This window comes from Parasteatoda tepidariorum, chromosome 4 (genome assembly GCF_982258835.1).
Source record: "Parasteatoda tepidariorum strain Cologne lab strain chromosome 4, Ptep-v5.0, whole genome shotgun sequence".
NCBI lineage: Eukaryota > Metazoa > Arthropoda > Arachnida > Araneae > Theridiidae > Parasteatoda > Parasteatoda tepidariorum.
In genome coordinates this window covers 73,945,098-73,971,152 of record NC_141758.1, presented here as the reverse complement: position 1 = coordinate 73,971,152, position 26,055 = coordinate 73,945,098, and the positions used below count along the sequence as shown (strand labels likewise).

Below are 26,055 nucleotides of genomic sequence, written 5' to 3'. Positions count from 1 at the left end.
TACTTCCCTTCCCCTAATTTTCTCCTAAATCATTTCATTTCACCGTCTTCTGCGATAAATATTTTTGCTTGAGCAAAATCCGATATTGAAAAATGTATGTGGCAAGCAATAGTGTAAACTTATTATTAATAAAGTTAATTTTCTTTTCTTTATTTTGCATTATGGTTATTTTGTAACAAATGGAGCCAAATATTAAATTCAAAGAAGAAGAGAAATTTAAAACTAAAGTTTTTGACAGAAAGAAATGGCAGTTAAGGGAGAAAAAAAATTTTTTTTTGTTTATTTTCTTTATAAAATTTTTATACTTACGAAATAATTTTAAACAAATCAAGCAGTTTACTCTATATTTTTGAAAAATTAGTATTTTATTTAGATTGTTATCCCAGGTGCTTTAATCATGGCGTTTAAAATATCGATAAACAGAAAACCTGGGAAAAACCAAAAAACCCAGACCTTTCTTATAGTTACAAAAAATCTCCACTACGTGGGGAATTCAAATTTGCAAAAGTTATGAGCCGGTTTATAGTTAAGCAAAAATAAGTAGCTATATGCGTTTCTAATTTAATAACCGCAATTGAAAGTTAAAATAAATAAAAGCTATAACAAGAAGGAAATTTTTGAAAGCTTACTTTGTTGTTTAACATTAATAAGTCTAAATATTCTTTAAAAAAGAAGTTTTTTGTGATTTTAACAATCGTTATGGTGATTAGCATGATAGTTCTCGAATTCAGATAATAGTTACTGTTTTTTGACAGCAAAATGCACCTTTTTAGTTTTTCCAGAGCTGTTATTTCAGGTGAACTTAGAATAATTAAAGTAATAATTTTAACTACTTTATATTAATTTTTTGCATTGAAAATAATTGTTATTTTTTATTGTAGCTTTGCTCTTCGTTTCTGTTATTGCCTCAAACCGGGTTTTAGAACTTAGTGACAGGTAATATGATTTCTTTATTAATCCAGTTATTCCGTTCATTATATTATATTATAATATTCTATATTAAAATTTTGTTTTCAATATGACTGATTAGATTTAATACTTAATTTCACTCCTATGCTTTTAAGATTTTGTTGCAATTCAGAGTCAAATTTTAAGGTAAAAATTTAAGGTTTCAAAGGGCTGTTAACGCTTATTACTATTGTACATTTTTTATGTACCTATGCGGAAATCTTCCCATACGTATCACTAAATTTAATTAAGTATCACAGGCGTCAATATTATTTCTTGAATAAAAAATTTAATGGCTAAATGTAAGTCTAATGTTTGCAAATTTTTTGGTCTGTCAAATTAATATACATCCTTGAAAAACACCTGATCTCAGTGTAAAAAAAGGAACCTTTTTTTTTCCTGTTAAACTGGGAACATAAGAAAAACTAATTGACATTAATTAACAATTTTCATTGTCTGTTACCTATTATACAGGGTGTTTATAAAGTCCCGGACCCATTTTGATGTTTAGTAACTCATAAAATAATAAAGATAGATTAAAATTAATAACATAAATGGTTAGATAGACTCAAAAAGTTTCATGACCCTTGTCAATGAACTTCCACGTGTGCCCCCTTCATCGCACGCAGAATATCAAGTCGATAGTCAATTTCACTCCAGGTAGCAGCAAGCATGTCGGCATCCACAGAGGCTATTGCGGTTGTAATTCTGGCTTTTAGGTCATCAATGTTCGACACGATCCTCTTGTAAACATTGTCCTTTATAAATCCCCAAAGAAAAAAGTCCAGCGGCGTTATATCAGGTGATCTGGGTGGCCAAGGAATTGGACCTCCTCGCCCAATCCATCTTCCTGGAAAATGGTCATTCAAAGAACTACGAACGATGATACCCCAATGGGGTGGTGCACCATCTTGTTACAAAAAGACATGTGGCTGAAGCTCGTCTAGTTGTGGTAATACAAAGTTTTCCAACATGTCTAAGTATACGACTGATGAGACCGTCTTTTCTGTAAAAAAGAAAGGCCGAATGACTCGGTCGTGCATTAGTCCACACCACACATTAACCTTTGGGGAATCCCTTTGTGTCTCAGGGTATTCATGGGGGTTTTCAGATCCCCATATGCGCACATTATAGCGATTAACAATGCCAGAAACATGAAAGGATGCTTCGTCGGAGAACATTATGAGCTTCAGAAAACTGCAATAGCCTCTGTGGGTGCCGACATGCTTGCCGCTACTTGGCGTGAAATTGACTATCGACTTGATATTCTCCGTGCGACGAAGGGGGCACACGTGGAAGTTGATTGACAAGGGTCATGAAACTTTTTAAGTCTGTCTAACCATTTATGTTATTAATTTTAATCTATCTTTATTATTTTATGAGTTATTAAACATCAAAATGGGTTCGGGACTTTATAAACACCCTGTATATTGGGAATATCTGTGAATGAAAATACACGTGTTAGCTTAGATTGCTAATGCATCCCTTATAATGTGCGTTTGTACTTAAACTTGAGTTACTTTTATAAAATGATTTTAATGTTTTTTTATTTAGGTTTCTTGAAGTTCGTAGCAATGGTATGTGGCTAGTAATGGTAAGTTTGCTAACGTTATACTTTTTATTTTTCCCTTTAGAATAGGCGTGCACAACCTTTTTGAGGGAAGGGCCACTTGCACAGCAGGTTGGCTAACGAAGGGCCGCACATGTATTTAGACATGTTAATGACAAATGTAATAATGTTTATTTAAACATTAGCGTTCCATTTTTTTTATTAATAAACTTAGTAATATTAATAACTTAGTAGTGCTCCATTATTAGAATTCATTCAAAAATAAAAAAACCTATACTTTTTTTTTTTTTTACAAAAAAATTTGCTATTTTTTTCATATGAACAATAGATTTATCAAAATAAATAAACATTGAAGAAAAGAAATATTTTTTTTTTATCATATCATGCAATATGAAAACTCATTTTAGAATTAAATTCTAATAAATTAAAAAAAAAAATGCAATGCCCACAGAATGAAAGTAGGATAAAGTTTAGTCGTAATTAAGTAATATAAATTCAAATTAAATATTTTAATTGAAGAAAATTTATAGGTTTTAAACAAAAGCCTAAAATAAAAACAAAACTGTGATAGTTCAAAATAAAATTCAATGCTTATTTTGTAATGTACTTTATTATTTTATTTTATTAATTATTAGATTTTTTATATCGTAAACATTTTCCTTTTTTTTATCGAAAAAGATCACTTAAGCAACAAAAAATTGAAATCTAAACTACTAACAGTGAGCAGTTTAAAAATTCACGTTTTCCGCCATTTTATGAATTTCTCAAGTTGCAATAACATTGCATTTAAATTAGGGAGGGAGTATTTGGCCCTTCTGTGAAAAATTCAGTTGGTTGAATGATCAGTCAAATATTTGGCAAAATATTTTTTAGAAATGCATTTTTCTAAGTTTTTTTTTATTTTTGAATTTTTATAGATATTACTTTTTTTTTTTCAAATTATAATCAGACAAGTCAATTTTGTCATTTGTTCGATACTTTGAGAATTGAGAAGGATCCATTTTTTGCAGTTTTTATTATAACCCAGCATTTTAACAGAACGTCTCATACTATTAATTTATTATCACTCTTTCCCTGTACTGTAATATAAATAACCAGTAACATAGAAAAGTGTGATTTTCAGCATTAAAGTTTTGTTTCAGGAACTAAGAAAAATTTGTTTTTTCTGTTTTTCTTTTTTTAGGCATTTTTATTATGACTCAGCATTTTTTTAAAAATAAAGTTACAAATAAAAAAAACATTTATAGCAATTTTTTTTCTTCTAAAATTATGGCAATGAGAAAAATTTAAATTGAGATTTTCGGCATAAGATTTTCACTTAAAAAATTAAGAAAATTTTTTCTATCTTTTTATTTTCTGTAAATAAGAAGAAAAAAAACTTTTTTTAGACGTTTTCATTATAACGCAGTAATTTTTAATAGCATTTCTGTTGACTTAATTCTTTTTTCTTGGCTTTTTCTGGTAATTGAAAAATTGAGATGTTAAGCTTTAAAAAAAAATTTCAAAAATTAAGATTGATTTTTATGTTCTCTGTTTCGCTTTTCGACATTTTCAAAAACGTTCTTGATTGGCCTTATTTTTTAGAGTTAATTAACGTTTTTCTAGGAAATATTATTCTGAGCATTGAAATTTTAGTTTCAGTGTTGCTATACTGCTAAAAGATTTTGCTATTTGGCCCCAAGTGAACGGTGTTCAATAGATTTTTTCTTCTTCTTTTTGCCGAATATTTGGTTTTTGATCAAACACAATTCATTACCACATTCGACCGAATCGTATTCGTTGCGGAAATAAAAAAGAAGAAAAAATAACTAGGATTTACGATAAAACTGTACGGTAATACCGTATCAAAAAGTGATTATTTAATTGCGTGATTAACAATCACGTGTCGTAATAACATCATAGTTAAATAACGGGATCGTCAAAATCACAAGGAAAAGTATAGAAATAATTAGGAAAAAATATATTTATGCTGAACTCAGCACAAATAAAGCGCGTCAAATGCATGATTTAAAATTTGCATGTCGTAGCAGAATAATTGGAATTTTTTATGATACGTAGGAACGCATAGCAATAACTGCCGAGAAAAATTTTTGAAGAAAAAGAAAGAATTGCAAAAAAAAGATAGAAAATCACTTAGATTTAAGATGAAATCGTCACAATTGAAGTGCCCAAAAAGTGATTATTTAAATTTGTGATCTGAAACTCGCGTCGTTATAAAAATTCGGAATTTTCAAAATCACGTAGAAAAAGCGGAAATAACTGTTTAAAAAAAATCATTTATATTTACAATAAATTTGGCTTCAAGAAAGCGCGTTAAACGTACATTTACTAAAGAATCTGTTAAAATTGATTGTGTCAAAACGTGATGACTTTAAAGTGCGATTAAAAATTGCCATTTTTAAAAAAAATTCTTATTGTGTTTAGAAACTCTCGCGGGCCGCACTTCAGTAGTCGAAGGGCCGCATTTGGCCCGCGGGCCGCAGGTTGTGCACCCCTACTTTAGAAGAAAAAAAAAACTGATTTGAGTTGATGTGAAATGTGTTTACCAAAAATATTTTTTGTAAAACATCGATAACTTCTTGGCAGTAACTCAAAAATAATTCAATAAAAGATTAATAAAGTTCGAATGTACATTTGAAAATGTTCTGCTTCTATAGTACCTACTAATTTAAAAGATGTATAGCATGCTGTAAAAAGTCATATTTTTGTTATTTGATAGTGTTATAATTGTTTTATTTTTCTCGTAATTGTTTTTCATCAGTTATGTTTAATTGGGAAAAAAAATTAGTTTATCTATGTATTACTGGTGTATAAGTCAAACATCTAAATATCATCTACAAAAATTAAAGATCAATTCATTGGTATATAAGACATGCTAACTTGATTCAATCAAGAGGTACCTTTTAATAGATGAAGGTTGGCATTGTCGATAACTCCATCCCCACACTAGTTTGAGGTTTTAAAATTTTTATGTTTGACCTACACGCCAGAAAATACTGAATCATTGTTGTACTCTATATGCCCAAATAAAAATTGCGTAAAGAGCAGGTTTTTGTTTAGAAGCTTTAATGTTTTGAATTTTTATAATTATTTAAGAAAAAATCAAATTTTACATATCTTGAGTGATGAAAGCTACTGGCAAATACAGACCAGTTTTATCAGACATTTGTGAAAGGTCCATTTTTGTGATTTGAGAAAAAAGTACTTAATTTTGTGAAAATACTTTCATGTTTGTTAATACGAAGTTTTTCATAAAATGATCCTTGATATGGTACAATATTTATTTTGCATTTATCAGCATTAGCTCTTCTCTTCTGTGATGTGAATTTTTGTGAAAGTTATGATATAATATAGACTTTCTTATTTATGTATTAAAAATAACGGTTTATTGATCATTATCTTAATTTTAATATACATTTTAGTCTTATGCTTCATTGTGTTACATTTTAGATGTAACATGTAATAAAAATTTCATTTTTTTCAAAATGCCTTATTAAGATTAAATGTTTTTTGCTCTTGCGCCAACTAGGTGTTAAAAAAACTTTGACATAATAACATTACATAAGGAAAGTGTCTTATAAAACATTTTTGCATTTTAGTTTTATGCTCCATGGTGCGGTCATTGTAAAAATTTAGAACCTGTTTGGAATCAAGTTGCCCAATCGTTAGTTGATACTGAAATTAGAGTTGGTAGGATAGACTGTACAAGATTCACTAATGTAGCCCATGAGTTTTCTGTTGCTGGATTTCCTACTATTCTTTTGTAAGTATCAAATAAATATTTTGAAAAAAATTATAGATGAATTTAAGTTGTCAACATTATTTTTATATTAAACTGGGAGGACATACGTCTCCGCCGTGCTTTAGCAGTGCAGTAGAGGAAATTCATTTACCGCATTGCTAAACTGCTAAAAGCATTTCTAATTTTGATTTGAAATCTAACACTTTTTTTGAGTGTTATACATTGGATATATCAGGGTGGCCACCCACCTGGAAAACCTGGAATTATCAGGGAATTTTTTTATACTGGAAAAAACCTGGAAAAATCAGGGAAATTTGAATAAAAACCTGGAAAAATCAGGGAATTTTAAAGAAAAGCTGGAATTTTTTTAATTTCACTAATTTAAATTATTTACTAATTTTCTTAATTAAAATTATTTCATCCATTATACCCATTTTTTTTAGACGGAAATGTATCTCCAAGCAGTTTAAATATCATCAACTTAGCAATACTTTGCTTGCATCAAAATTTGCTCCATTACAGCTCTGTGGTGGAGGTGGAAGAAGGGATTAGGATATTAGCTTCTGTTTTTAAATTCTGCCCTTGGGCTGAATCCATTTATGGCTTAAGTTTGTTCCAATGATTTCGTGGTAATTTTTTTCCATTTTGACAAAATGTTTTTGTATTTTTAACTTTATAAAATTCTCCAAAAATTAGTTGGTTATAATTTAATAATAATAATAGATTTTATATTGCACTCTTTTTTTGAAAGCTTTTGTATTCCCATTAAAAGAAATCTGTGAATTATTTTTTCTCAGCAAACCAACCAATCACAACCTTTTTTTACAATCGCTAACAGCAATGTTTATCGACAAATTGTTACAATTGTTGCATTTATGCTAATTTTTTCTATTTCATTTTAACCTTTTATGACATGTTTTCATTTTAAAAAAAGGTTTTTTTTAAGAACTATATACTAATATTTAATTTTACTCTTTTGTTGCTCAATATATGATTTTTGATACAAAATTTTGTACCAAAAGATTAAAAAATGAATAAAAAATCTTGCCAAATTGTCGAAATAAATTATTTTTTTCAAGACAAGATGTTAAAAAAATAACATTTTGAGTAAAATATTTTATAATATAGACACTTTTCTTGCCTACACTTAATTAGAATAAGGAAACTAAAACCTGGAAATTTTAAGATTTTTATCTGGAAAACCTGGAAAAATCAGGGAAATTTGAAATCTGATTTGAGTGGCCACCCTGTATATATTACTTAACTATTTAAAGTTTTTTACTATTCTTTTTGTGGTAAAATTTATTTACACATAATATTTATCTGAAAATTAATATATAAATTATTATATTATACTCGATGTGATTGTTTCAATGAAGACATGAACGTATATAGTAACACTTATTTATATTTTGTTTTATTTAAGATAACAGTTTCGCACAGAAATTATATGTTCCTTGGGCAAAAAATTGGGTACAAATTGTTAGTTCCAATAGTTCTCAATTTATCAAACAAAATTTCTTTATGAGTAAGTTTTTAATCTCTATTTTGGTGATTTTTGACAAAAACTGTTTAATATGTGAACTTGTATTTCATGATTCGAGCACAGATTAACTGCATTGATCACTAACAGGTGACGTAGCGAGATCTTTGATTTTCATAAGCTTTTAGGTAACGTGGTTGGTTTTCATGCACAGTTAGTGGACTTTTGTTAGATAGGAAAACAGTTTTGTACTTATTGCAGCAAAACTTTCATAAACATTGTAAACAAGCAAAAATTACATTAATTGGGAACAAAAAATAGCGCACAGAACTTGGCAACCGCAAGAAATAAAATGTTTCGTACAACAAACCGGAAGACCATCAGAGTCATTCTATCACACCAGTATCAGATTAAAGGTCTGTTGGGGAGGGAAAATATTGGAAGTTCTTTCTAGTACTTCACAGAAGGCAGATAAAGATGAAAAACTCAACTATTAATTAAAAAAAGGGGAAGAACAGGTGTCTAGTTTTTTAGAAATCAGAACTTATGCAATGCATGGGGTCATAAAATGACCCTTGGACGTCCTCCCAGGTTAAATTCTATTCTGGAAATGTAATATATATATGTTACCCTGCTAAAGTAGTGAAAAGTTATTCTACAGATTAACTAACTAATGTGCAGATTAACTTAAATTAGGGGTGAACAACCTTTTTGAGTGAAGGGCCACTTGCACATCAGGTAGATGAACGAAGGGCCACACACATATTTAGTCATGTTAGCGACAAATATGAGAATTTTTATGTAAACATTAGTGCCCTAAGCATTAAATAATTTTGCCAGTGATCTTTTAATAATATATTTGCAGAAAATTAAATACTTTTAATTATTTGAATTTGTTTAAAACTAAAAAAACTGATATTTTTTTTAAAAAAAAAACTTTTTCCATTTTTCTCAATAATTAATTTCTATTTATATCCCCCTATATAGAAATTAATTATTGAGTTAATTAATTATATATATTTTATATCCCCCTATATATATATATATATATATATATATATATATATATATATATATATATATATATATATATATATATATATATATATATATATATATATATAGGGGGATATAAATTCTAACAAAAAAGAAGCTTACAGAATGAAAGTGCAAAAAATATATGCATTTTATAGAGTAATATAAATTTGAATTAAGTATTTTAATTTTAAGATTTTTTTTAATATTTTTTTATTGCGTTTCGAAGTTCCTGCAGGCTGCACATCAACAGGCAACAAGTCACAGGTTGTGCACCTCTAACTTAAATGATCCGTTAAAGTGTCAAAAAAAAATTTCATTTCTCAAATAACCAAGGTATTCTAAAAACTATCAAATAGGTATTCAAGTGAAGACTAGACCTTTGCTGAAACGTTAAAGTTTTTGGACGCAGAAATTTGCACAATGTTAGTTTTTTACCATTATCTAAAAAATTAAGTTACAGCACTCAACACATTAGAAGATAGAATCAATCACTTTAAAAAATATAATAAGAAGAATAGAGTTGTTTAAAATATTATTACCATTGAGAAAATTAATATAATGTAATTTATTTATTTTTAGATATTTAAAAAATCAAGTCAATACAATCAAACAAACTTTTTGAACTGTAAAAATACATAGACCATTAATGTGCTAATTACCTTGGTAAATTGTGAAACTCTTGATCCCACACTATAATGAATTCCTGCACTCTAATGAATGAATTATCATTAATTTACAGATTAGCTAGGTAATGTGCTATTGACAGCTTTTGAGCTGTCAATATGCACATATTAGTTAGGAGTAACATATTAGTTAGAGTAACCTTTATTCATATTAGTTAGGACTGAGTTATGTATATATTACTGCTATTGGGTTTTTATAAATTTTTTGGTTGGAAAAAAAATTATGATTGTGATTTAAAAGGAAATGTGTATTTATTTTTAATTTAAACAAAGTAATACTTAGTTTTTAGCTTGTATTCTATTCCTTACCACTTCTTTAACTTTTGTTTTCAAAATGTTATTTATATTTGAAAAGAAGTGTTTGTAAATGGCTGAGAATATAAATCAGAATTCCAAAATTTTAACTGTTCCCTACATTAATTATAACGCTTTAATTTTTTTAAAAAGAGAAATGCATATTTAGTTTTGCATAAATAGCTTAAAATGTAAAGAATTGATTTAAACATCACCCTCTCCATGAATGTGTATTTTTTATTTATTTAATAATTTGTGTATTTTGCAGTATTAAAGGTCATAAAACTGTTGAATATCGTGGGGATAGGGAGCGTACAGAAATTGTAGAATTTGCTAGGAGAATGGATGGGTGAGTATTGTTAGTATATATAAACAAAAATTATTCTATAAATGACAGCCTATAAAATATGGAGTGATAAACATTCTCATTTTGGAAAGTGAAATAAATCTATTTGGAGCTTAAATGTCGTTTTTTTTTTTTTTTTTTTTTTTCTGTTTTAATAATCACTGTTGCATTTTGATGTTAAATCAAATAGTGTTAAAAACATCACTCAAATTAGTTAACCTTTGCCAATGCTATTAAATTCAGTCTAAAACTTGGCGCTAACCCTTAAAAGCTTTGAACTTATCAGGGATGAGATTTTTCCGCTTTTTAGCGGATTTCCGCTTTTTTCACTTTTATCTCTTAAATTTCAGCTTTTTTATCAAAAATTCAGATTTTCTAAAAATTTCATTTTTTTAAACAAGTTATCTGCTTTTTCAGAAAATTCACCGATTTTCAAAGAGAAACAGAAAATTCAAACTACATAGCTACCAATCCTTTCACATTTTTACTTATTTTACCAATTTTCTCCCCTTTTACACGCAGCAGATAAGATTTTCCGAATTTTTTACCGCCCTCCAGATAGATCCGATTTTCGTAGTTCAAACGACGCTGCTTCTGACAAGCCTTTTAGAGGTCCCAAGCCTGGAATCTGCTAATATCTCGATTCTTATTCACACGATTTTAATATCAAACATAGCTTTTCATATTTGCTTGTTGCGATTCTTATTCACGCGATTTGAATTTTGTACGTTGCGATTCTTATTTACGAGATTTAAAAATCCGATATTGTGATTCGTATTTACGTCTTTTTAAAAACCTATGTAGCGATTCGTATTCACGCAAGTTTAAAATTCAATGTGTTGATTTGCTCATGCAGTTTATAATATCAAACATTGATCTTCGTATTTATACGTGATTTTAAAATAAGGCATTGGGATTCGCATTCATGCATTCTAAAAGTTATGCATCATAATTCTTATTTATGCAATCTAAAATTACGCATCATGATTCGTATTTACGCGATCTAAAAATTATGAATCGTGATTTGTATTTACGCTTTTTAAAAATTCTATATCCCAGATTGTATTTTCTTATTTTCAAAATCGTATATCTAGTTTCATATTCATGTGATTTCAAAATCCATAATTGTTATTCATATTCACGCAATTTTAAGATCAACTACCACGATTCTTGTAAGAAGTAAATTTTTTTTTTTAATTAGTTACTATAAGGGTGACTGTTTTTCTAACGACGATTATTAGTATATGTAAGTGTTACAACATCAGAGAAACTGGAAGAGAATATATTCAAAACTTACATTCTGTGCTTGCAAAGAAGAAAAAATAGGATTTGTCACAAGATGTTTGAAGATGGACTAACGACTAAATATAGCAAACATAAAAGATATAGCAAACAGAAGCAATCACTTAAAAAGGGATTTAATTAAAAAAAAAATTTTGGGGGGGGGGGGAAAGAGTTAATTAACTCATCAAAATTTTATTTATAATTGCTGCTATTTATGCTATAAAATGCAAAATTCTTATCAAATGAAAAACAATTATCTAAACAGTTGCTGATTGTCATGTAATTTTTCAAACTAAAATAGCAATTTTTGTATGTTAAGGAGTTACTATATATTTCTACTTCACTGTTATTGAAATGTTTCAGAGGGTTGTAGTTAGATTAGACTATAATATGAACATAATGATTCGGTCCATTGTTAAAGTTTTTTTTTCCAATATAATTTAAAAAGTAATATTACTGATATATTTGCTATAAATCACATAACAGTATTTATTAAAAGAAATGAAATATTAATGTATATTCTCAGTAATTTTAATTTGTTAAACCAGGTAGTTTTTCAAGTAATAATTGTTTCTTATGTGAACTGAGGAAAAATATATTTTTTAGCTTTATTTTTTCAATTGGTAATTTTTTTTCCACTAAATGTTAAGTATCAATGTAATCGTTTTTATAATAATAGATTAGTACACAATTGTATGTCAACACATCATTTATTACCTTAAACTGTGGAATTTGTTATTAAAGGGTTGCGCTTGCGTAAAATTTACTATTGTGGAAATTCAGCTTTTTTGCGTTTTGGCTAATCTCATCCCTGACTTATGCCACTTCCCAAGTAGGCTTGTTTCACTTTCAAAAATATCGACATAAATATTACTATACTAATAAATATATTTTTTTTTTTTAAATGTGATGTATTTTTTTGTTGCTGGTTCTTCAGACCAGTGACTAAATTTTCACAATTTTTTACTCCTGTTTATATTAAGTGGAACTTATGATTAACTTTTGTAAATGGAACTTAATGATTTTTTTAAAACAAGGTTGCTTTTTGGATGTGATTATAGTTCATTGATTTTCATTCTTTATCGAACTTGTTGACTTGAAAGTTCAGATTGATAGTATATCTCATGCTTTATTCGTTTTGTTTATTTTTAGACCTGCTGTGAGGCATTTTTCTAGCTGTGAACAATTTCAAACTTTAAGAAGAGACAAAAAAGTCTTTTTTATCCATGTAAATGGAGCAAAAATTGAAGACAAAGAAGTACTTAAAGTTAGTATTTTTATTATTTATATTAAGCTATTTTTCTCTTACAAAACTTTGTCCTTTAAATATCTTGTAAGAGTGTCACAGTAATCATGAATTTGAAATTTTTTCCAGAAAAAAATGTGTAATGCAAAGAATATAGTCTTTTAGGTGAATAAATTAAAGGCATATGATTTTTTAAAAGTTTAATTGTATGAGATACTAAACATTAAAAAAAAAAGGGGGTTCTCACTATCATCAATTTCTTTTTTCATTTTGAATGGATTGGTATTGTTTTAGAGGCAGTTTAAAATTCCTTGATTTCAAATTGTCTTATTTTATTAATTTATAGCAATGTTAATTTTCAAACTATATTAATATTTTCAATATTTTTTTCATTGTATTTGCTTACAAAAGGATCTGCAGAAGTGCATTTCTTGTCAGATAATTTTATAATATGTAGAGCACAGTCTCTTTTCATTTTCAACTAAAATTAATAATTATAGATTGAGTGATGAAAGATTGTGCCAGCTATGAAGTTATATGAATTGCAGAAAAAAGTTGATTTTATGATTCTTCTGAATGGATGTTAAGAAAAATCTTTATTTATTAATTATAAACAAAATATTCTGGTTTTCAGTTTAAAAATGCTTATTTACTAGGGTTAGATTTTTTAGTCACTCTAGTGACCTAGTGCTTAGGCTTTTCAGCAACTGTGGCTATAACAAATTGTATCAGTCAACAAAATCAATAGATTGTTACTTAAAATTTTGATAGATGATAATAAATTTATGTATATCTCAAATTTTCTTTTTTATCTTTTTTTTTATCCAACTTATAACAATTGTGTAAATACTACTTTTTACTACTGCTTGTTTTTATTATGCAAATAATATATTCTGAGGATTTATGTTTGTGCTTGTGGCCTTTTTCACTCATAGATAATACTTAAGGGGGAACCCCACTCTGAGATGGTGAAATATTAATGTTTTTCTTGAATTTTTTTTTTTTTTTTAAGTAGTAGAGACAATGCAGAGTCTCCTTGTTTCTTTATGTTATTTAGCTTCAATTTAAGTCCATTTTAAAAAAATTTCTTTTACAAAACAATAAAAAATAAGTTGATGGCAGCTCCGTGTGTGGCTGGTCATCAAAAAGTAGCACCTCACTGGCCTCATGGATTTAGAAGTTCTAAAACATAAAAGTATTATCTAAAAAGTAGCATAGAGGTTTTTTGATATTCGCAAAATTACCAAAATGGCACCAACTTAAAAAAAAGTTGTTTTTCATTAAAAAAATATTCATTAAAATACTAATATAAAAAAAATCCTATGCTACTTTCTAAAGAATATATTTTTACGTAATTTAAAATAAAGAACAGCTTATTTCGTTGAATAGATCATGAGAAAAACGTTAGGCCAGGTCAAAAAACAGCGTTTTGAGAAAAACGCTTTTAAATTTTTGACTTATGGTAGGGGAAAATGTTTAATTTCATATATATAATGGATGATAAATGAAATGCCTACAATAAGTTTCTATATACAGTCAACAGAAAGGATGAGACACAAAATGAATGTCGCCCTCCCAATCCGGCCGAACTGGCCTTTCTACCTGCTTAGCGATGACTCTCTATTTTCCGGTATGACTTCCAAACGAAGTTAGGTACAGAGAAATCGTTTTGGACAGACATTAGGAAGGGTACAAAGATTCAAAAATGCAATAAAATGTTTTTCGAAATTTTGAAATATTCAATACCCCTTAATTTGCTGTTGTGTATTCGTAATTTATTTCGAAAAAAAAAGCAAATTTTTAAAACTAATTTGTAACTTTTGATGCTAATTTTGTATTTTTGCAAAGCAATGTATTTTTATTAAGTAATGTAAGTGTCTGTTTATAGGATAATTATACAAGAGCTGCTGAAAACTTTCAAATTTTTGTAAGTTTTTATACTGTTCCTGTTCAGTGTATTGCTCAAGTTGAAGGGCTTGCTGTGCCAACAGAAGAAGCTGTGTATGTGTGTAAAGATGGCTCATGCTTTCAATATGAGGGTAATACAAAAGTTATTGACTATAATAGAAATGGGTGATACAATATCACATCAATCAGGGGAAAAAAAACACACTATCTTTGATTCTTATGCAATTTTAAATGATCAAACTCTTAGAAAATCTAAATTCAGATCTGGTAAAAAAGAAAAGTCTATCTTTATTTATAAGTTATTAAATTTTAAAATTAGTGAATAAGAATTTTTCATTCTTGCCCACAGCTCTATAACCCTACATAAATAAGAAATGCTTTGTATAGTCCGTAGCTTTTTAGTAATCGGTATGTTACTGTAACACTTTAACATTTTTAAAAATTGCAAGTGTTAAAGTTTATCACTTATTTTTATTTTAATAATTATTTAAGAGTGTTTCCATTAAACTATGCTAGTTTATTGACATAAATAAAATATAAATTATGCATATTTTTTTAGTCCATCAGTCAAATTATTTGCTACAGTAAATTCAGTTATCTAAGGTTAAAATGCTATTATCCGTGAGAACCAGAAAGTTGCATCAAAGCTAATTTTAAAAAGAATTATAAGAACTTTAATTTGATGTATAATATGATAAAATATTTTTAAATGTAATTTTTTTTCAAAAAGGAGTGTTTTTTTTTAAATAATTTTAAGATTGAAATGTTCAAGTCATATCTTTGACATGGTATAGTCTTTATTTAAAACTGTCTAACTTACCTGTCACATCACCACACGAATCCATTCTTTCTCTAATTAAAATAAATAGTGTTGGAGTAGTGGCATATTGAATTCTGCTCCAGAGAAAAATCTGTTAAAATTACCTTTTTTCATTTCTAAATAAATTTACTAAACAATGATCAAAAAACAGAAACAGGTGTAATCAATGAATTCATTCAATTTAGGAAGGCAGATTTGAAAAATGTTCTGTTAAATTGTCAGGGTTTGCAAGATTTGAATCATTTGATTTTTTTTTTCTAAAGAAATTACTGATTTAAGTAGAAGAAGAAAAAAAATATTTATTATAATTTAGAAGTATATTTTTAAGGTAGTGATTTTTTTATAAGTCTGATCTCATTGATATTAAAGGCTTTATCCTGAGAAAGAATGAGACGATATTTTATGTTAATTATTATTTGCTGTATAAAATAGACTAAAAAATAAAAAGACTAATTGTTGATAAAAACAACATAAAACTTAAATTATAACTTTCCATTAGTTGTATGTAAAATAATTTTCCATTTAATAGATGTAATGCAATTATATCAATTTAGTTCTTAAACATGTAGTTTATGTATATAAATGCTGAATAACTTGTCATGAGTATTATTTAGAATAATTTTTTTTTCATGTTTCGTGATCTAAATTAATTTGTTCTCTATTTGATATTTGACAAATTTGACCTCTGTCTTTACAAATTCATGAAATATTGAGCTCAAATAAAAACATCTATGATTTAATTTTTTCAGTGATTAGTTTAATAATTATATAATAATTTTAACCATTTTAGTTAGAAATATTAAATACTTTAGATATAATATTGTTTTTAAATAATATTAAACATTAATATATTTTATGCAAGCTTTCATTGGTATCAGGACCGGCCCTAGACATTTTGGCGCTCCGGGCAAAACCTTAATTTTGCGCCCCCCCCCCCCCCCGTTTTTTTTAAGTAAGTCTCATGCGACCATATCAGAAAGTCAAGAAAACATTGAAAAATAAATAAGAAAAAAACGTTTTATTAAAAACTCAATCATCAGATAACAAGATAAGCAATTTAGTACTTAAGGTAAAATAACAAAAATTAAAATGTAGTAATGCTAACTAAACTAATATCCCGTATTATAAATAAATTCTAACTAACCCAAGTAATTAAAATGCCCTTTTTCTAACTTTTCTTTCGGCAAACTCACGAACCAGTGATTTCAAGTCTAATTTGTCACTAATTTGGTGTTCTATAGCTATCATTGCCAATCCATTGAGACGATCGTCTGCATCGTTCTGAGATAATTTTTTATTATTTTTTGTTTTGAGAAGCTTCTTTCCCCTGAAGTCACAGTGACTGGCAATGTAAGTAGGATTCTTAATGCTATGCTGAGGTTTGGTGCGAATTTAAGTGTAGCGATAAACATGAGAACTTCAACAGAGGTTTCCTTTTTTGTTAATAATGACGAAACAATGCTTATTTCATCGGCTAGTTCCAGGGCGTTAAGATCGCTTGAATTTCCATCAGTTAAAACTACTTCCAAATCTTTGCAATGACCCAGTAGCTCCTTTCTGGGCATATCTTTTAGACCAAAAATATTATACAAAAAGCTGAAATAATTACTGTGAGTATTTAGCAAATTATATCTGATTTCCAAGGCATTGCTTGATCTATAGTGTGAAAAAAAATCTATTTTATATTTTTGTTTGAGGTCTTGAACGGGTTTATCCGGGCCCTCATACAAAAACGTTCTTGTTTTGCTTCTGACACGATGACGTGGTGTGGTGGTTTCGAAATTAGCTTCCACGTCAATCTCTGAAGCAAGCTCGGTTGCTTCTAAAATGATGCTTTCAAAAGTTTCATCTGATCTCAGGTTTTCAAAGAAGAGTTTGCAGTTGCTAAAAATGTCAATAGATTGTGACATATCAAAATTTACAGTTTGCAAAAGTTTGCTGATGGGGTTAATATGACTCAAAATTTTGTACCAGATCACAACAGAGCATATAAATTTGAACTCCTTCAAATTATTTAATAATCCGCTGGCCTTGTCTCTGATCATATTATCGATTTCTGAATCTATATGCTGTACAAAGCATCGTGAATTGGACCAATTTGAAACAGCAGAGCTTTTAATGTCGCGTATCACTCAATGGTTTTAGGGTGTAAGTATCAATATATTTCCGTAATATTGCCCATTGAAAAGAAGAGGAAGAAAAAAATTTATATAACTTTTGAACAATATTGAAGAAGTTGGAATTAGAATAACTACCCAATTTTTTTTAATACGAAGGACAAACTAAAACAAACAAAATGAAAAATACTCTGACAATTTATGGGCATCTAAGCTCACACGATTAACACCAAATCCCCCTTCATTGTAGGTACTTCCACTGGCCAAAAAAAAAAAATTGATACCACACAAGACATTTTTTGATCTAAACTCTAATGTTTGAAATCCCCCCCCCCCTTGTGCGCCATTGGCTTAAAAAAATAAAATGCATTTTATTCAACTCCAGACTCAATTACCTTTCATTTGATAACACACAAGCCATGTTTTGATCTAAACTCTAATTTTTGAAATCTACCCCACCCTTTTTTTGGCTTATGTCTGATGGATTTTATTCGTTTTTAAAAATGAAAACAAAAATTAAAACACTTACCTTCACAGAAGCCAAACGCACTGGACAATTTCCACAAGCACTTTTTTAAAGCTTTTTTGCACTAATAATTTAAACAAACTATTTTATTTCGCACCAGCCGAAATCTAGTGGCAAATAATGCATTGTTTTAAGTCTACTTCCTTTTTATATGCAGTTAAAAAGGGCTGTTAGATCTTGTTTCGCTAGGTTTCAAAATTGTTGTTCCCTGTACAGTCGTGTTACCACGGACCGAAAAACTTGTCAATTATTGAAAGGCGGTGGTTGAGGGGTCTTGTCATGTTGAATTGAATTCAACTAGATTTTGCCTTAATGTTTAAATATATTATATTATTTGAATTATGTGCTTAGAATTAAAAATGATAAATTCCGCCTGCCGCCTCTCAATCTTATCAACTATCATTTTGGCGCCCCTAGATCATCGCGCTCCGGGCGGCCGCCCGGATCGCCCTACCCTGGGGCCGGCCCTGTTGGTATATGCACAAAAAATAATAAATGTTTAAATACATTTGTAATATATATTTTTTAATTGTGATATAATAATAATCTCAAAATAAAATAAAAAATTTCCCTCCAATTTTAGACCAAAATATTCAGATTTTATGAGTCTAAAAAACAGTTTAAAAAACAATAAAAAATTATCTGTATAATGCTAAATTTTAAAAACATGTTTTATAATTTTGTTTTAGATAAATATCTGGAAGAAGACAACATGACGCTTCATAATTGGATAAACAAAGAAAGATTCCCTGCATTTATTAAAATTTCACATGGTAACTTCCATCAGTTGATGAAGACAAATAAGTATGTTGTCATGGCTGTTTTAGAAGAAAATCAAATTGGAGGTCTTACTCTCAAAATGTCTGAGTGAGTTTTTCTTATTTCCCTCAATTTTATACAATATGCGAGTGTTACGAATGAAGTAAAAATCAAAGATAAATCAATGTTTAACCAGCTAAAGTGGGAATAGTTGGTCAAAGTCTGGAGATTCTACAATGCCTCTTCCTTCAATCGGCTAAAATTAGGCCCAACCTATCTTAGGTGATAAAAGCCTGAAGTTGCACTACAGATATTTATTAAGCAATATATTATTAAGTTATGCATTAATAATCTAATCCTTGTGCAGTATAGTGCCTGTAAGGTTAAGGGTCATTGTTCTTATTATAAAGATCCTGGCTGGTTGTTGATGACCAAACAATTCTTTAAAATTGCAACAACAAAAAATTAGATAAATTCTGCAAAAATCACCCAAAATAACCTCAAAAGGAAAAATAATGCTCTTTAAGTTTTCTAGAAAATGTTTAATATTAGTTTTTTAAAAAATTATTAATTGCAACTTGTTATTATTGTTGGACCACATTATTAAACTAGCTTGGTATAAAATATTGTTTAACTATGCAACTTTAATGCCAGAATTTTAAAAGAAAAAGACTAGATAGACCCTTTCTTTCTGTATAATTTGCATGAAAATTTACATTCCAGTTTATTCATTAATTCTTTTTTATATATTTATAGATTTCGAGATGTGGTTGAAGCAATTGCTATAAATAATAAAGACTTATTTCATGAGTAAGTTAATGAAATTTATCATTTGTTGTTAATTTAATTATATTGCAATGAGAGAAAAGTGAGTTGTGATTTATTCAATTTGGATGCTTTTAAATGTACCTTCTCTGATATTTTTAGTTGTTAAATCTTATTTTCAATTTTAATTAAAAGTTTTGGTGCATTAATTTTATAAGTTATTTTATTATATAATTGCTTTAGCTTAATAAAAATATGCTGTTTTCTGAATGTCATGTTTTAACCTTACTATTTTCAAAGAAATTCAAATACTTTTTACACGATAGACATTTGTGTCTACTAATATGTATGGATTCTATTGATTTTGTATACATGATTTTTTTTTTTAAATATAATATATACAATATATTACGGTAAGAATATGTTGCAGAAAAAAAAAATTTAAATTAAAATATATACTTTATAACTCATTTATATTTAATATAGGTTTAAGTATCTCTCCAGTCAAAATCCAAATAAAGGAACCAGAACATATCAAAACAGATATTGTTATTGTAGTTAATATATTATCAGATTATGAATTTTAATGTTTGCATGATTAACTTTATTTAAAAAAAATTTAATATTCTTTTACAGTTACTTCATTTTTGGTTGGCTTGGGCAACCTGATATTGCCAACAATATTGCCATGGAATCTTTACAGATTCCAAGCCTCATTGTAGTGAATACAACTACTTATCAGTTTTATACTCCTGACTTAGAAGAAGATGAGAGAATTCCATCCCCGCAGAGTATTTTGGAACTTTTAGATAAGATAAAGAATGACAGCGCTCAAGTATGTCATCTTTTACTGTATTTCCTAAACTAATTTTATTTTCAAGGTATTAAAACAGATTTTCTTAAAACTGTATATTTGAGAGACAATTTGTTTAAATATTAAGCTCCATTGATGTCTTATTTCTAAAATTTTTCAATCTCATAGTGCTTTACGAAAGCAAAAAAGTAGAATTATTGTAAAAAAATAATGTACCACACTCACTGAGTTTTCCTAAAACAAAGGTTGGCTTTTTGCTGGCAGAAACTAAAAAATTTCTTGAGTAGTTCTTGTAATTGCTAAGTGACACTCGTTAAAGCAAACTAAAGAATGTAACTTCATTTCATCATTGTAAAAGCTTGATAATTATTAGCTAATAATTTAATGTAAAAAAAATTGCTAAATTAAAAGACTGAAATTGCTTCATTAGAAATTTTGGCCTAGTCATCTTTTATAACTGTAACAAACTATTCAGTACATTCTTTGTAAATATATTATTTTGTTTATATTATATATAAAGTGTAATATTTCAAATGACGCCCGGTGGCTGAGTGCTTCGCGCTGTCGTGCCACAGGTCCCTGGTTCGATCCTCGGGCCCGGCAAGGTTGACTCAGCCTTTCATCCCTTCAGTGGGTCGATAAACGAGTACCAAGCATGCTTGGGAACTAAACACTGGGGGTTTCGCGTTCGGCTGACCACCTAACCGGAACATCTGCTCCTGCACCCCAGAGGTCAAGAAAACTGAGATGGGCACAGTAGTCCTTGGCCCTCTGGGCTGCCGCGCCGCTGAGTTTAGTTTTAGTATTTCAAATATTTATATGAAATAAAGTAACGTAATAATAAACTTTGCTTGTTCCTTGATGGCCATGACTGCTAGTTCTGCTGGACTATAGAGAATCTTCTCAAATTTTTCATTTGTGCATAATAAATTAAGGAATTGTTTAGGTTTGGAACTCACATCAAAACTTGTCTTTTGTTATAGACTACTGCAGAGTGCAAACATTGTAATATTTGAATATGGTAAATAAATTGTACTTTGGTTAACATTAAATTAGTTTACATGTGTATTATCTATTGTATATCAGTAATTATTTTATGTCATTTTCTGAGTTTCTGCCATAAAAAAACATAAATATTAATTATTTGTGTTTTTTTTTTTTCCTAACGTTTGTATGTGTGTGTGTTTTTTTAATCTATAAATTCCATGAAAATCCATTATTACTTTTTTCTTATCTTTAAATTCTTCTAAAATTAGAGCTGTACTGTAACTAAATTTTCTCTTAAATTTTTTTTCTCTTTAATTAAAGATATCATTGTAACAAAAATCAGTTTGTTTTTCTAATTTTTATGTTTATGCATTAAAAAAATGAAGGCCAAAACTTGCAAAGGATGAAAATTTATTATTATAGATTTAATTAGTTTTCCTTACACAACACATATATATATTTTACAACATTTTGAGACATGGAAAATTATATGCATGTTTCTAGAATATTTTATTGTGTTAACAATTAAATATATTTCTAAACTACTGTTTTGTAAAATTTCCTTGGACAACTTAGATAAGCGTGAAAATCGTAGTTATATATTAAAGTATGTTATTTAGATTTATGCTTGGAAATTATTTGATAAATTTAAAAACAAAATTAATGTTAAAAAGTTTAATCGTGATGTTTTTTTTACAGGCTTTTGGAGGAGAAAGTTTCATGCATCGAGTATATCGAACTTATTACAGTGTCAAAACTTCCCTATATGTAAGTATTTCAAAATATTTTATTAAGTATACCTAAAGTATTTTAAGAATCGCATCTCATACATTGTGATGCCATAATAGGCATTACATATTTCCTTACTTTTAAAATTTCTTACATTTATTTTTTTTAATCATTCTTTTTAATTAAATTAACCAAATTATTTAATTTTTATTACATTTTATAAAAAGCTAATATAATAATGTTTAATTTTCATTTCCATGTTTAAGTAAAGTTATAAAGCGATAGATAAGCTTTATACAAAATATCAGTCAATAGCTAAAAAGATTTCTTCAAAATACTTTTTAATGGTTCATTTATTTTTAATTTATTGCTACTTTAACCCTTTTATTTTAATTGAACAAAAAGTAGAACCTGGTTTAAAACTTTTTATTAAAAATAATATAAAATAACTTTTTTTCTATCCCTGAAAATGAGATTCTATTACATACATTGAAAATATTTATTGCAGGGTATGTGGAAAGGAAACCCTGTATTGACTACTGTATTACTTGGCCTTCCCTTTGGTCTATTCAGTATCATATGCTACACTACTTGTTGTGTTGATATTTTAGAGGCTGGTGATGAAGACGAGGAATCAGATTCTTCAGGTAAATTTAAAAATGCTTTATTCTTGATGTTGCTATTTTATTGATAGCTTTTTTAGCAGCATTATTGTGATTTTTTTTAAATATATAATGCTAGTTAAATTGCTGTGAGAAATGTACCAGGGTTCCCATTCAATTAAAAGAAAAATTCAAGGACATTTTGAGGACCTACTCAGTAGTATTTATAATGCTAAAATACATGTCAAATGGATTTTAATACATAGCATATATTAAATGTATCAATTTTACATTCTTGAATAGTTTGATAGTTACATTGTGATTTAAATCAGAAGATTAAGAAGAAAAAAAATTCCAATTGACATTACATATTTGCCCGACTTTTAAAAACTGGCACCAGTAAAACTTTCATGAAAAATTTAATGAAGCATATTAGAATTGAAAAAAAATATTTCAATTCTAAATCATATCTTTTTATTTTCTCTGAATATCAGCAATGCATTTTGGACATAATATATTTTGCAGTATAATATTATATAACAAACTGAGATTTAGTAAACTTTATTTAAAAAAACTTTAACCTTAAAATAGATCATAAATTATAAAGCTTTATTTTATTATTTTTTTTTTTGTGAATAAGATTCAGTATACCAAATTTATAAATTGTATGTATACAAACAGAACACGTGAATCAACAATATTACAACAACCTGATACAAACACGTGAATCAAGCCTTGAAGGTCGCGTAAATAATGTATGGCTCGCAAATTAAAACGTAACGCGTATGTTTCGTAAATCGAAACGATGCAATTCGAAAAATGCAGAAAGTAACTAGTCCTAAATCGCAGTACACAAACCACTCAAATGTAAATCACGCTGCGTAATTCTTTGATAACTTTAATGCAAAATGATATTTGCGATTTATTAGTAACTGAAAGAATTACTATGAGTTATTCCTAAATCCCTTTAATGAGAATCTCAAACACTAATCCCAATGCGTGATTAGCTTGAATGAGAATTTTGATATATGATTTAGAAAACACTTAAATGCGTATCACTTTGATTCTGGAAGTATATTAATGCCAACCTCGATGAGTGTTTTACAAATCACTTCACTGAGACCCGGGATTCATAAATCACAATCACTTACATTTGTCATAATTCAGAGAATCTTAAGAACTAAATGTTTCTTATTGGCAGTAAAAATATGAACATAAACGATAAAAAAATTAAGTTAATGCAACAATTATACAAAGATGAAAATCATTAGCTCATAGAGATTCTGACTTCCGAAATATCAAGGTGCAATTCGAAAAATGCAGAAAGTAACTAGTCCTAAATCGCAGTACACAAACCACTCAAATGTAAATCACGCTGCGTAATTCTTTGATAACTTTAATGCAAAATGATATTTGCGATTTATTAGTAACTGAAAGAATTACTATGAGTTATTCCTAAATCCCTTTAATGAGAATCTCAAACACTAATCCCAATGCGTGATTAGCTTGAATGAGAATTTTGATATATGATTTAGAAAACACTTAAATGCGTATCACTTTGATTCTGGAAGTATATTAATGCCAACCTCGATGAGTGTTTTACAAATCACTTCACTGAGACCCGGGATTCATAAATCACAATCACTTACATTTGTCATAATTCAGAGAATCTCAAGAACTAAATGTTTCTTATTGGCAGTAAAAATATGAACATAAACGATAAAAAAATTAAGTTAATGCAACAATTATACAAAGATGAAAATCATTAGCTCATAGAGATTCTGACTTCCGAAATATCAAGGTGCAATTCGAAAAATGCAGAAAGTAACTAGTCCTAAATCGCAGTACACAAACCACTCAAATGTAAATCACGCTGCGTAATTCTTTGATAACTTTAATGCAAAATGATATTTGCGATTTATTAGTAACTGAAAGAATTACTATGAGTTATTCCTAAATCCCTTTAATGAGAATCTCAAACACTAATCCCAATGCGTGATTAGCTTGAATGAGAATTTTGATATATGATTTAGAAAACACTTAAATGCGTATCACTTTGATTCTGGAAGTATATTAATGCCAACCTCGATGAGTGTTTTACAAATCACTTCACTGAGACCCGGGATTCATAAATCACAATCACTTACATTTGTCATAATTCAGAGAATCTCAAGAACTAAATGTTTCTTATTGGCAGTAAAAATATGAACATAAACGATAAAAAAATTAAGTTAATGCAACAATTATACAAAGATGAAAATCATTAGCTCATAGAGATTCTGACTTCCGAAATATCAAGGTGCAATTCGAAAAATGCAGAAAGTAACTAGTCCTAAATCGCAGTACACAAACCACTCAAATGTAAATCACGCTGCGTAATTCTTTGATAACTTTAATGCAAAATGATATTTGCGATTTATTAGTAACTGAAAGAATTACTATGAGTTATTCCTAAATCCCTTTAATGAGAATCTCAAACACTAATCCCAATGCGTGATTAGCTTGAATGAGAATTTTGATATATGATTTAGAAAACACTTAAATGCGTATCACTTTGATTCTGGAAGTATATTAATGCCAACCTCGATGAGTGTTTTACAAATCACTTCACTGAGACCCGGGATTCATAAATCACAATCACTTACATTTGTCATAATTCAGAGAATCTCAAGAACTAAATGTTTCTTATTGGCGATAAAAAAATTAAGTTAATGCAACAATTATACAAAGATGAAAATCATTAGCTCATAGAGATTCTGACTTCCGAAATATCAAGGTGCACGATTATCTGAGGGGAAAAAAAGTAAGAAGGAAAAATTATGTATTTCCCTTTCATCTTCAAGTATTTACTCATTGGAGCTTTTTGAAAATTGTGTTTGTGCAAATTCCAGGGTTTCCTTGAAAATCATGGATTTTGACCTTCATTGAAAATTAATCCTTATTGTACTTATGTCCCAGGAAATAAAATATAAATATATCTTTAGGATTTTACTAAATCTTAAGCTCATATTTATGACCACAGGTGTTGCCACTTTTATTATTAAGAGACTATTTGATTTGTACATGCTTAAAGTATGCAAGTATCTGTAATGCAATAAAAAAAATAATGAAATAGATAATAATTCTAAGACAACCTTTTCTTTTAATTATTAGATGAAAGGCATCAGAAGAAAGAGTAAAAGATCATCTCCTGTGATATAGAATCTGTTTTGTTAACTGTTTTAGTATTATATTTTTATTGTACTATTTGTTTTTATGTTTTACTTGACTATATCAAGTGATAATATATTTATAAAACTGTATTGTAGACATTTGTATGTATTTATTTTACCTCTTAAACTTATTTTTTGTATCATAGTTGTAAACTAAAATAAACTGTTTCCACAAAAAAAAA

General features: G+C 28.3%; 1 protein-coding gene across 1 annotated transcript; it reads left to right on the top strand.

Annotated features, from left to right (window-relative positions):
• The first annotated feature begins 507 nt into the window (after positions 1–507).
• Tmx3 (Thioredoxin-related transmembrane protein 3) lies at positions 508–26,055 on the top strand. Its single transcript, XM_016067162.3, has 13 exons — positions 508–796; positions 882–936; positions 2,503–2,542; positions 6,118–6,281; positions 10,027–10,107; positions 12,541–12,655; positions 14,523–14,673; positions 18,695–18,872; positions 19,521–19,574; positions 20,166–20,364; positions 22,030–22,098; positions 22,568–22,706; positions 25,815–26,055. The coding sequence occupies exons 1-13, from the start codon at positions 760–762 to the stop codon at positions 25,838–25,840; spliced, it is 1,308 nt and encodes a 435-aa protein (XP_015922648.1). The 5' UTR covers positions 508–759; the 3' UTR covers positions 25,841–26,055.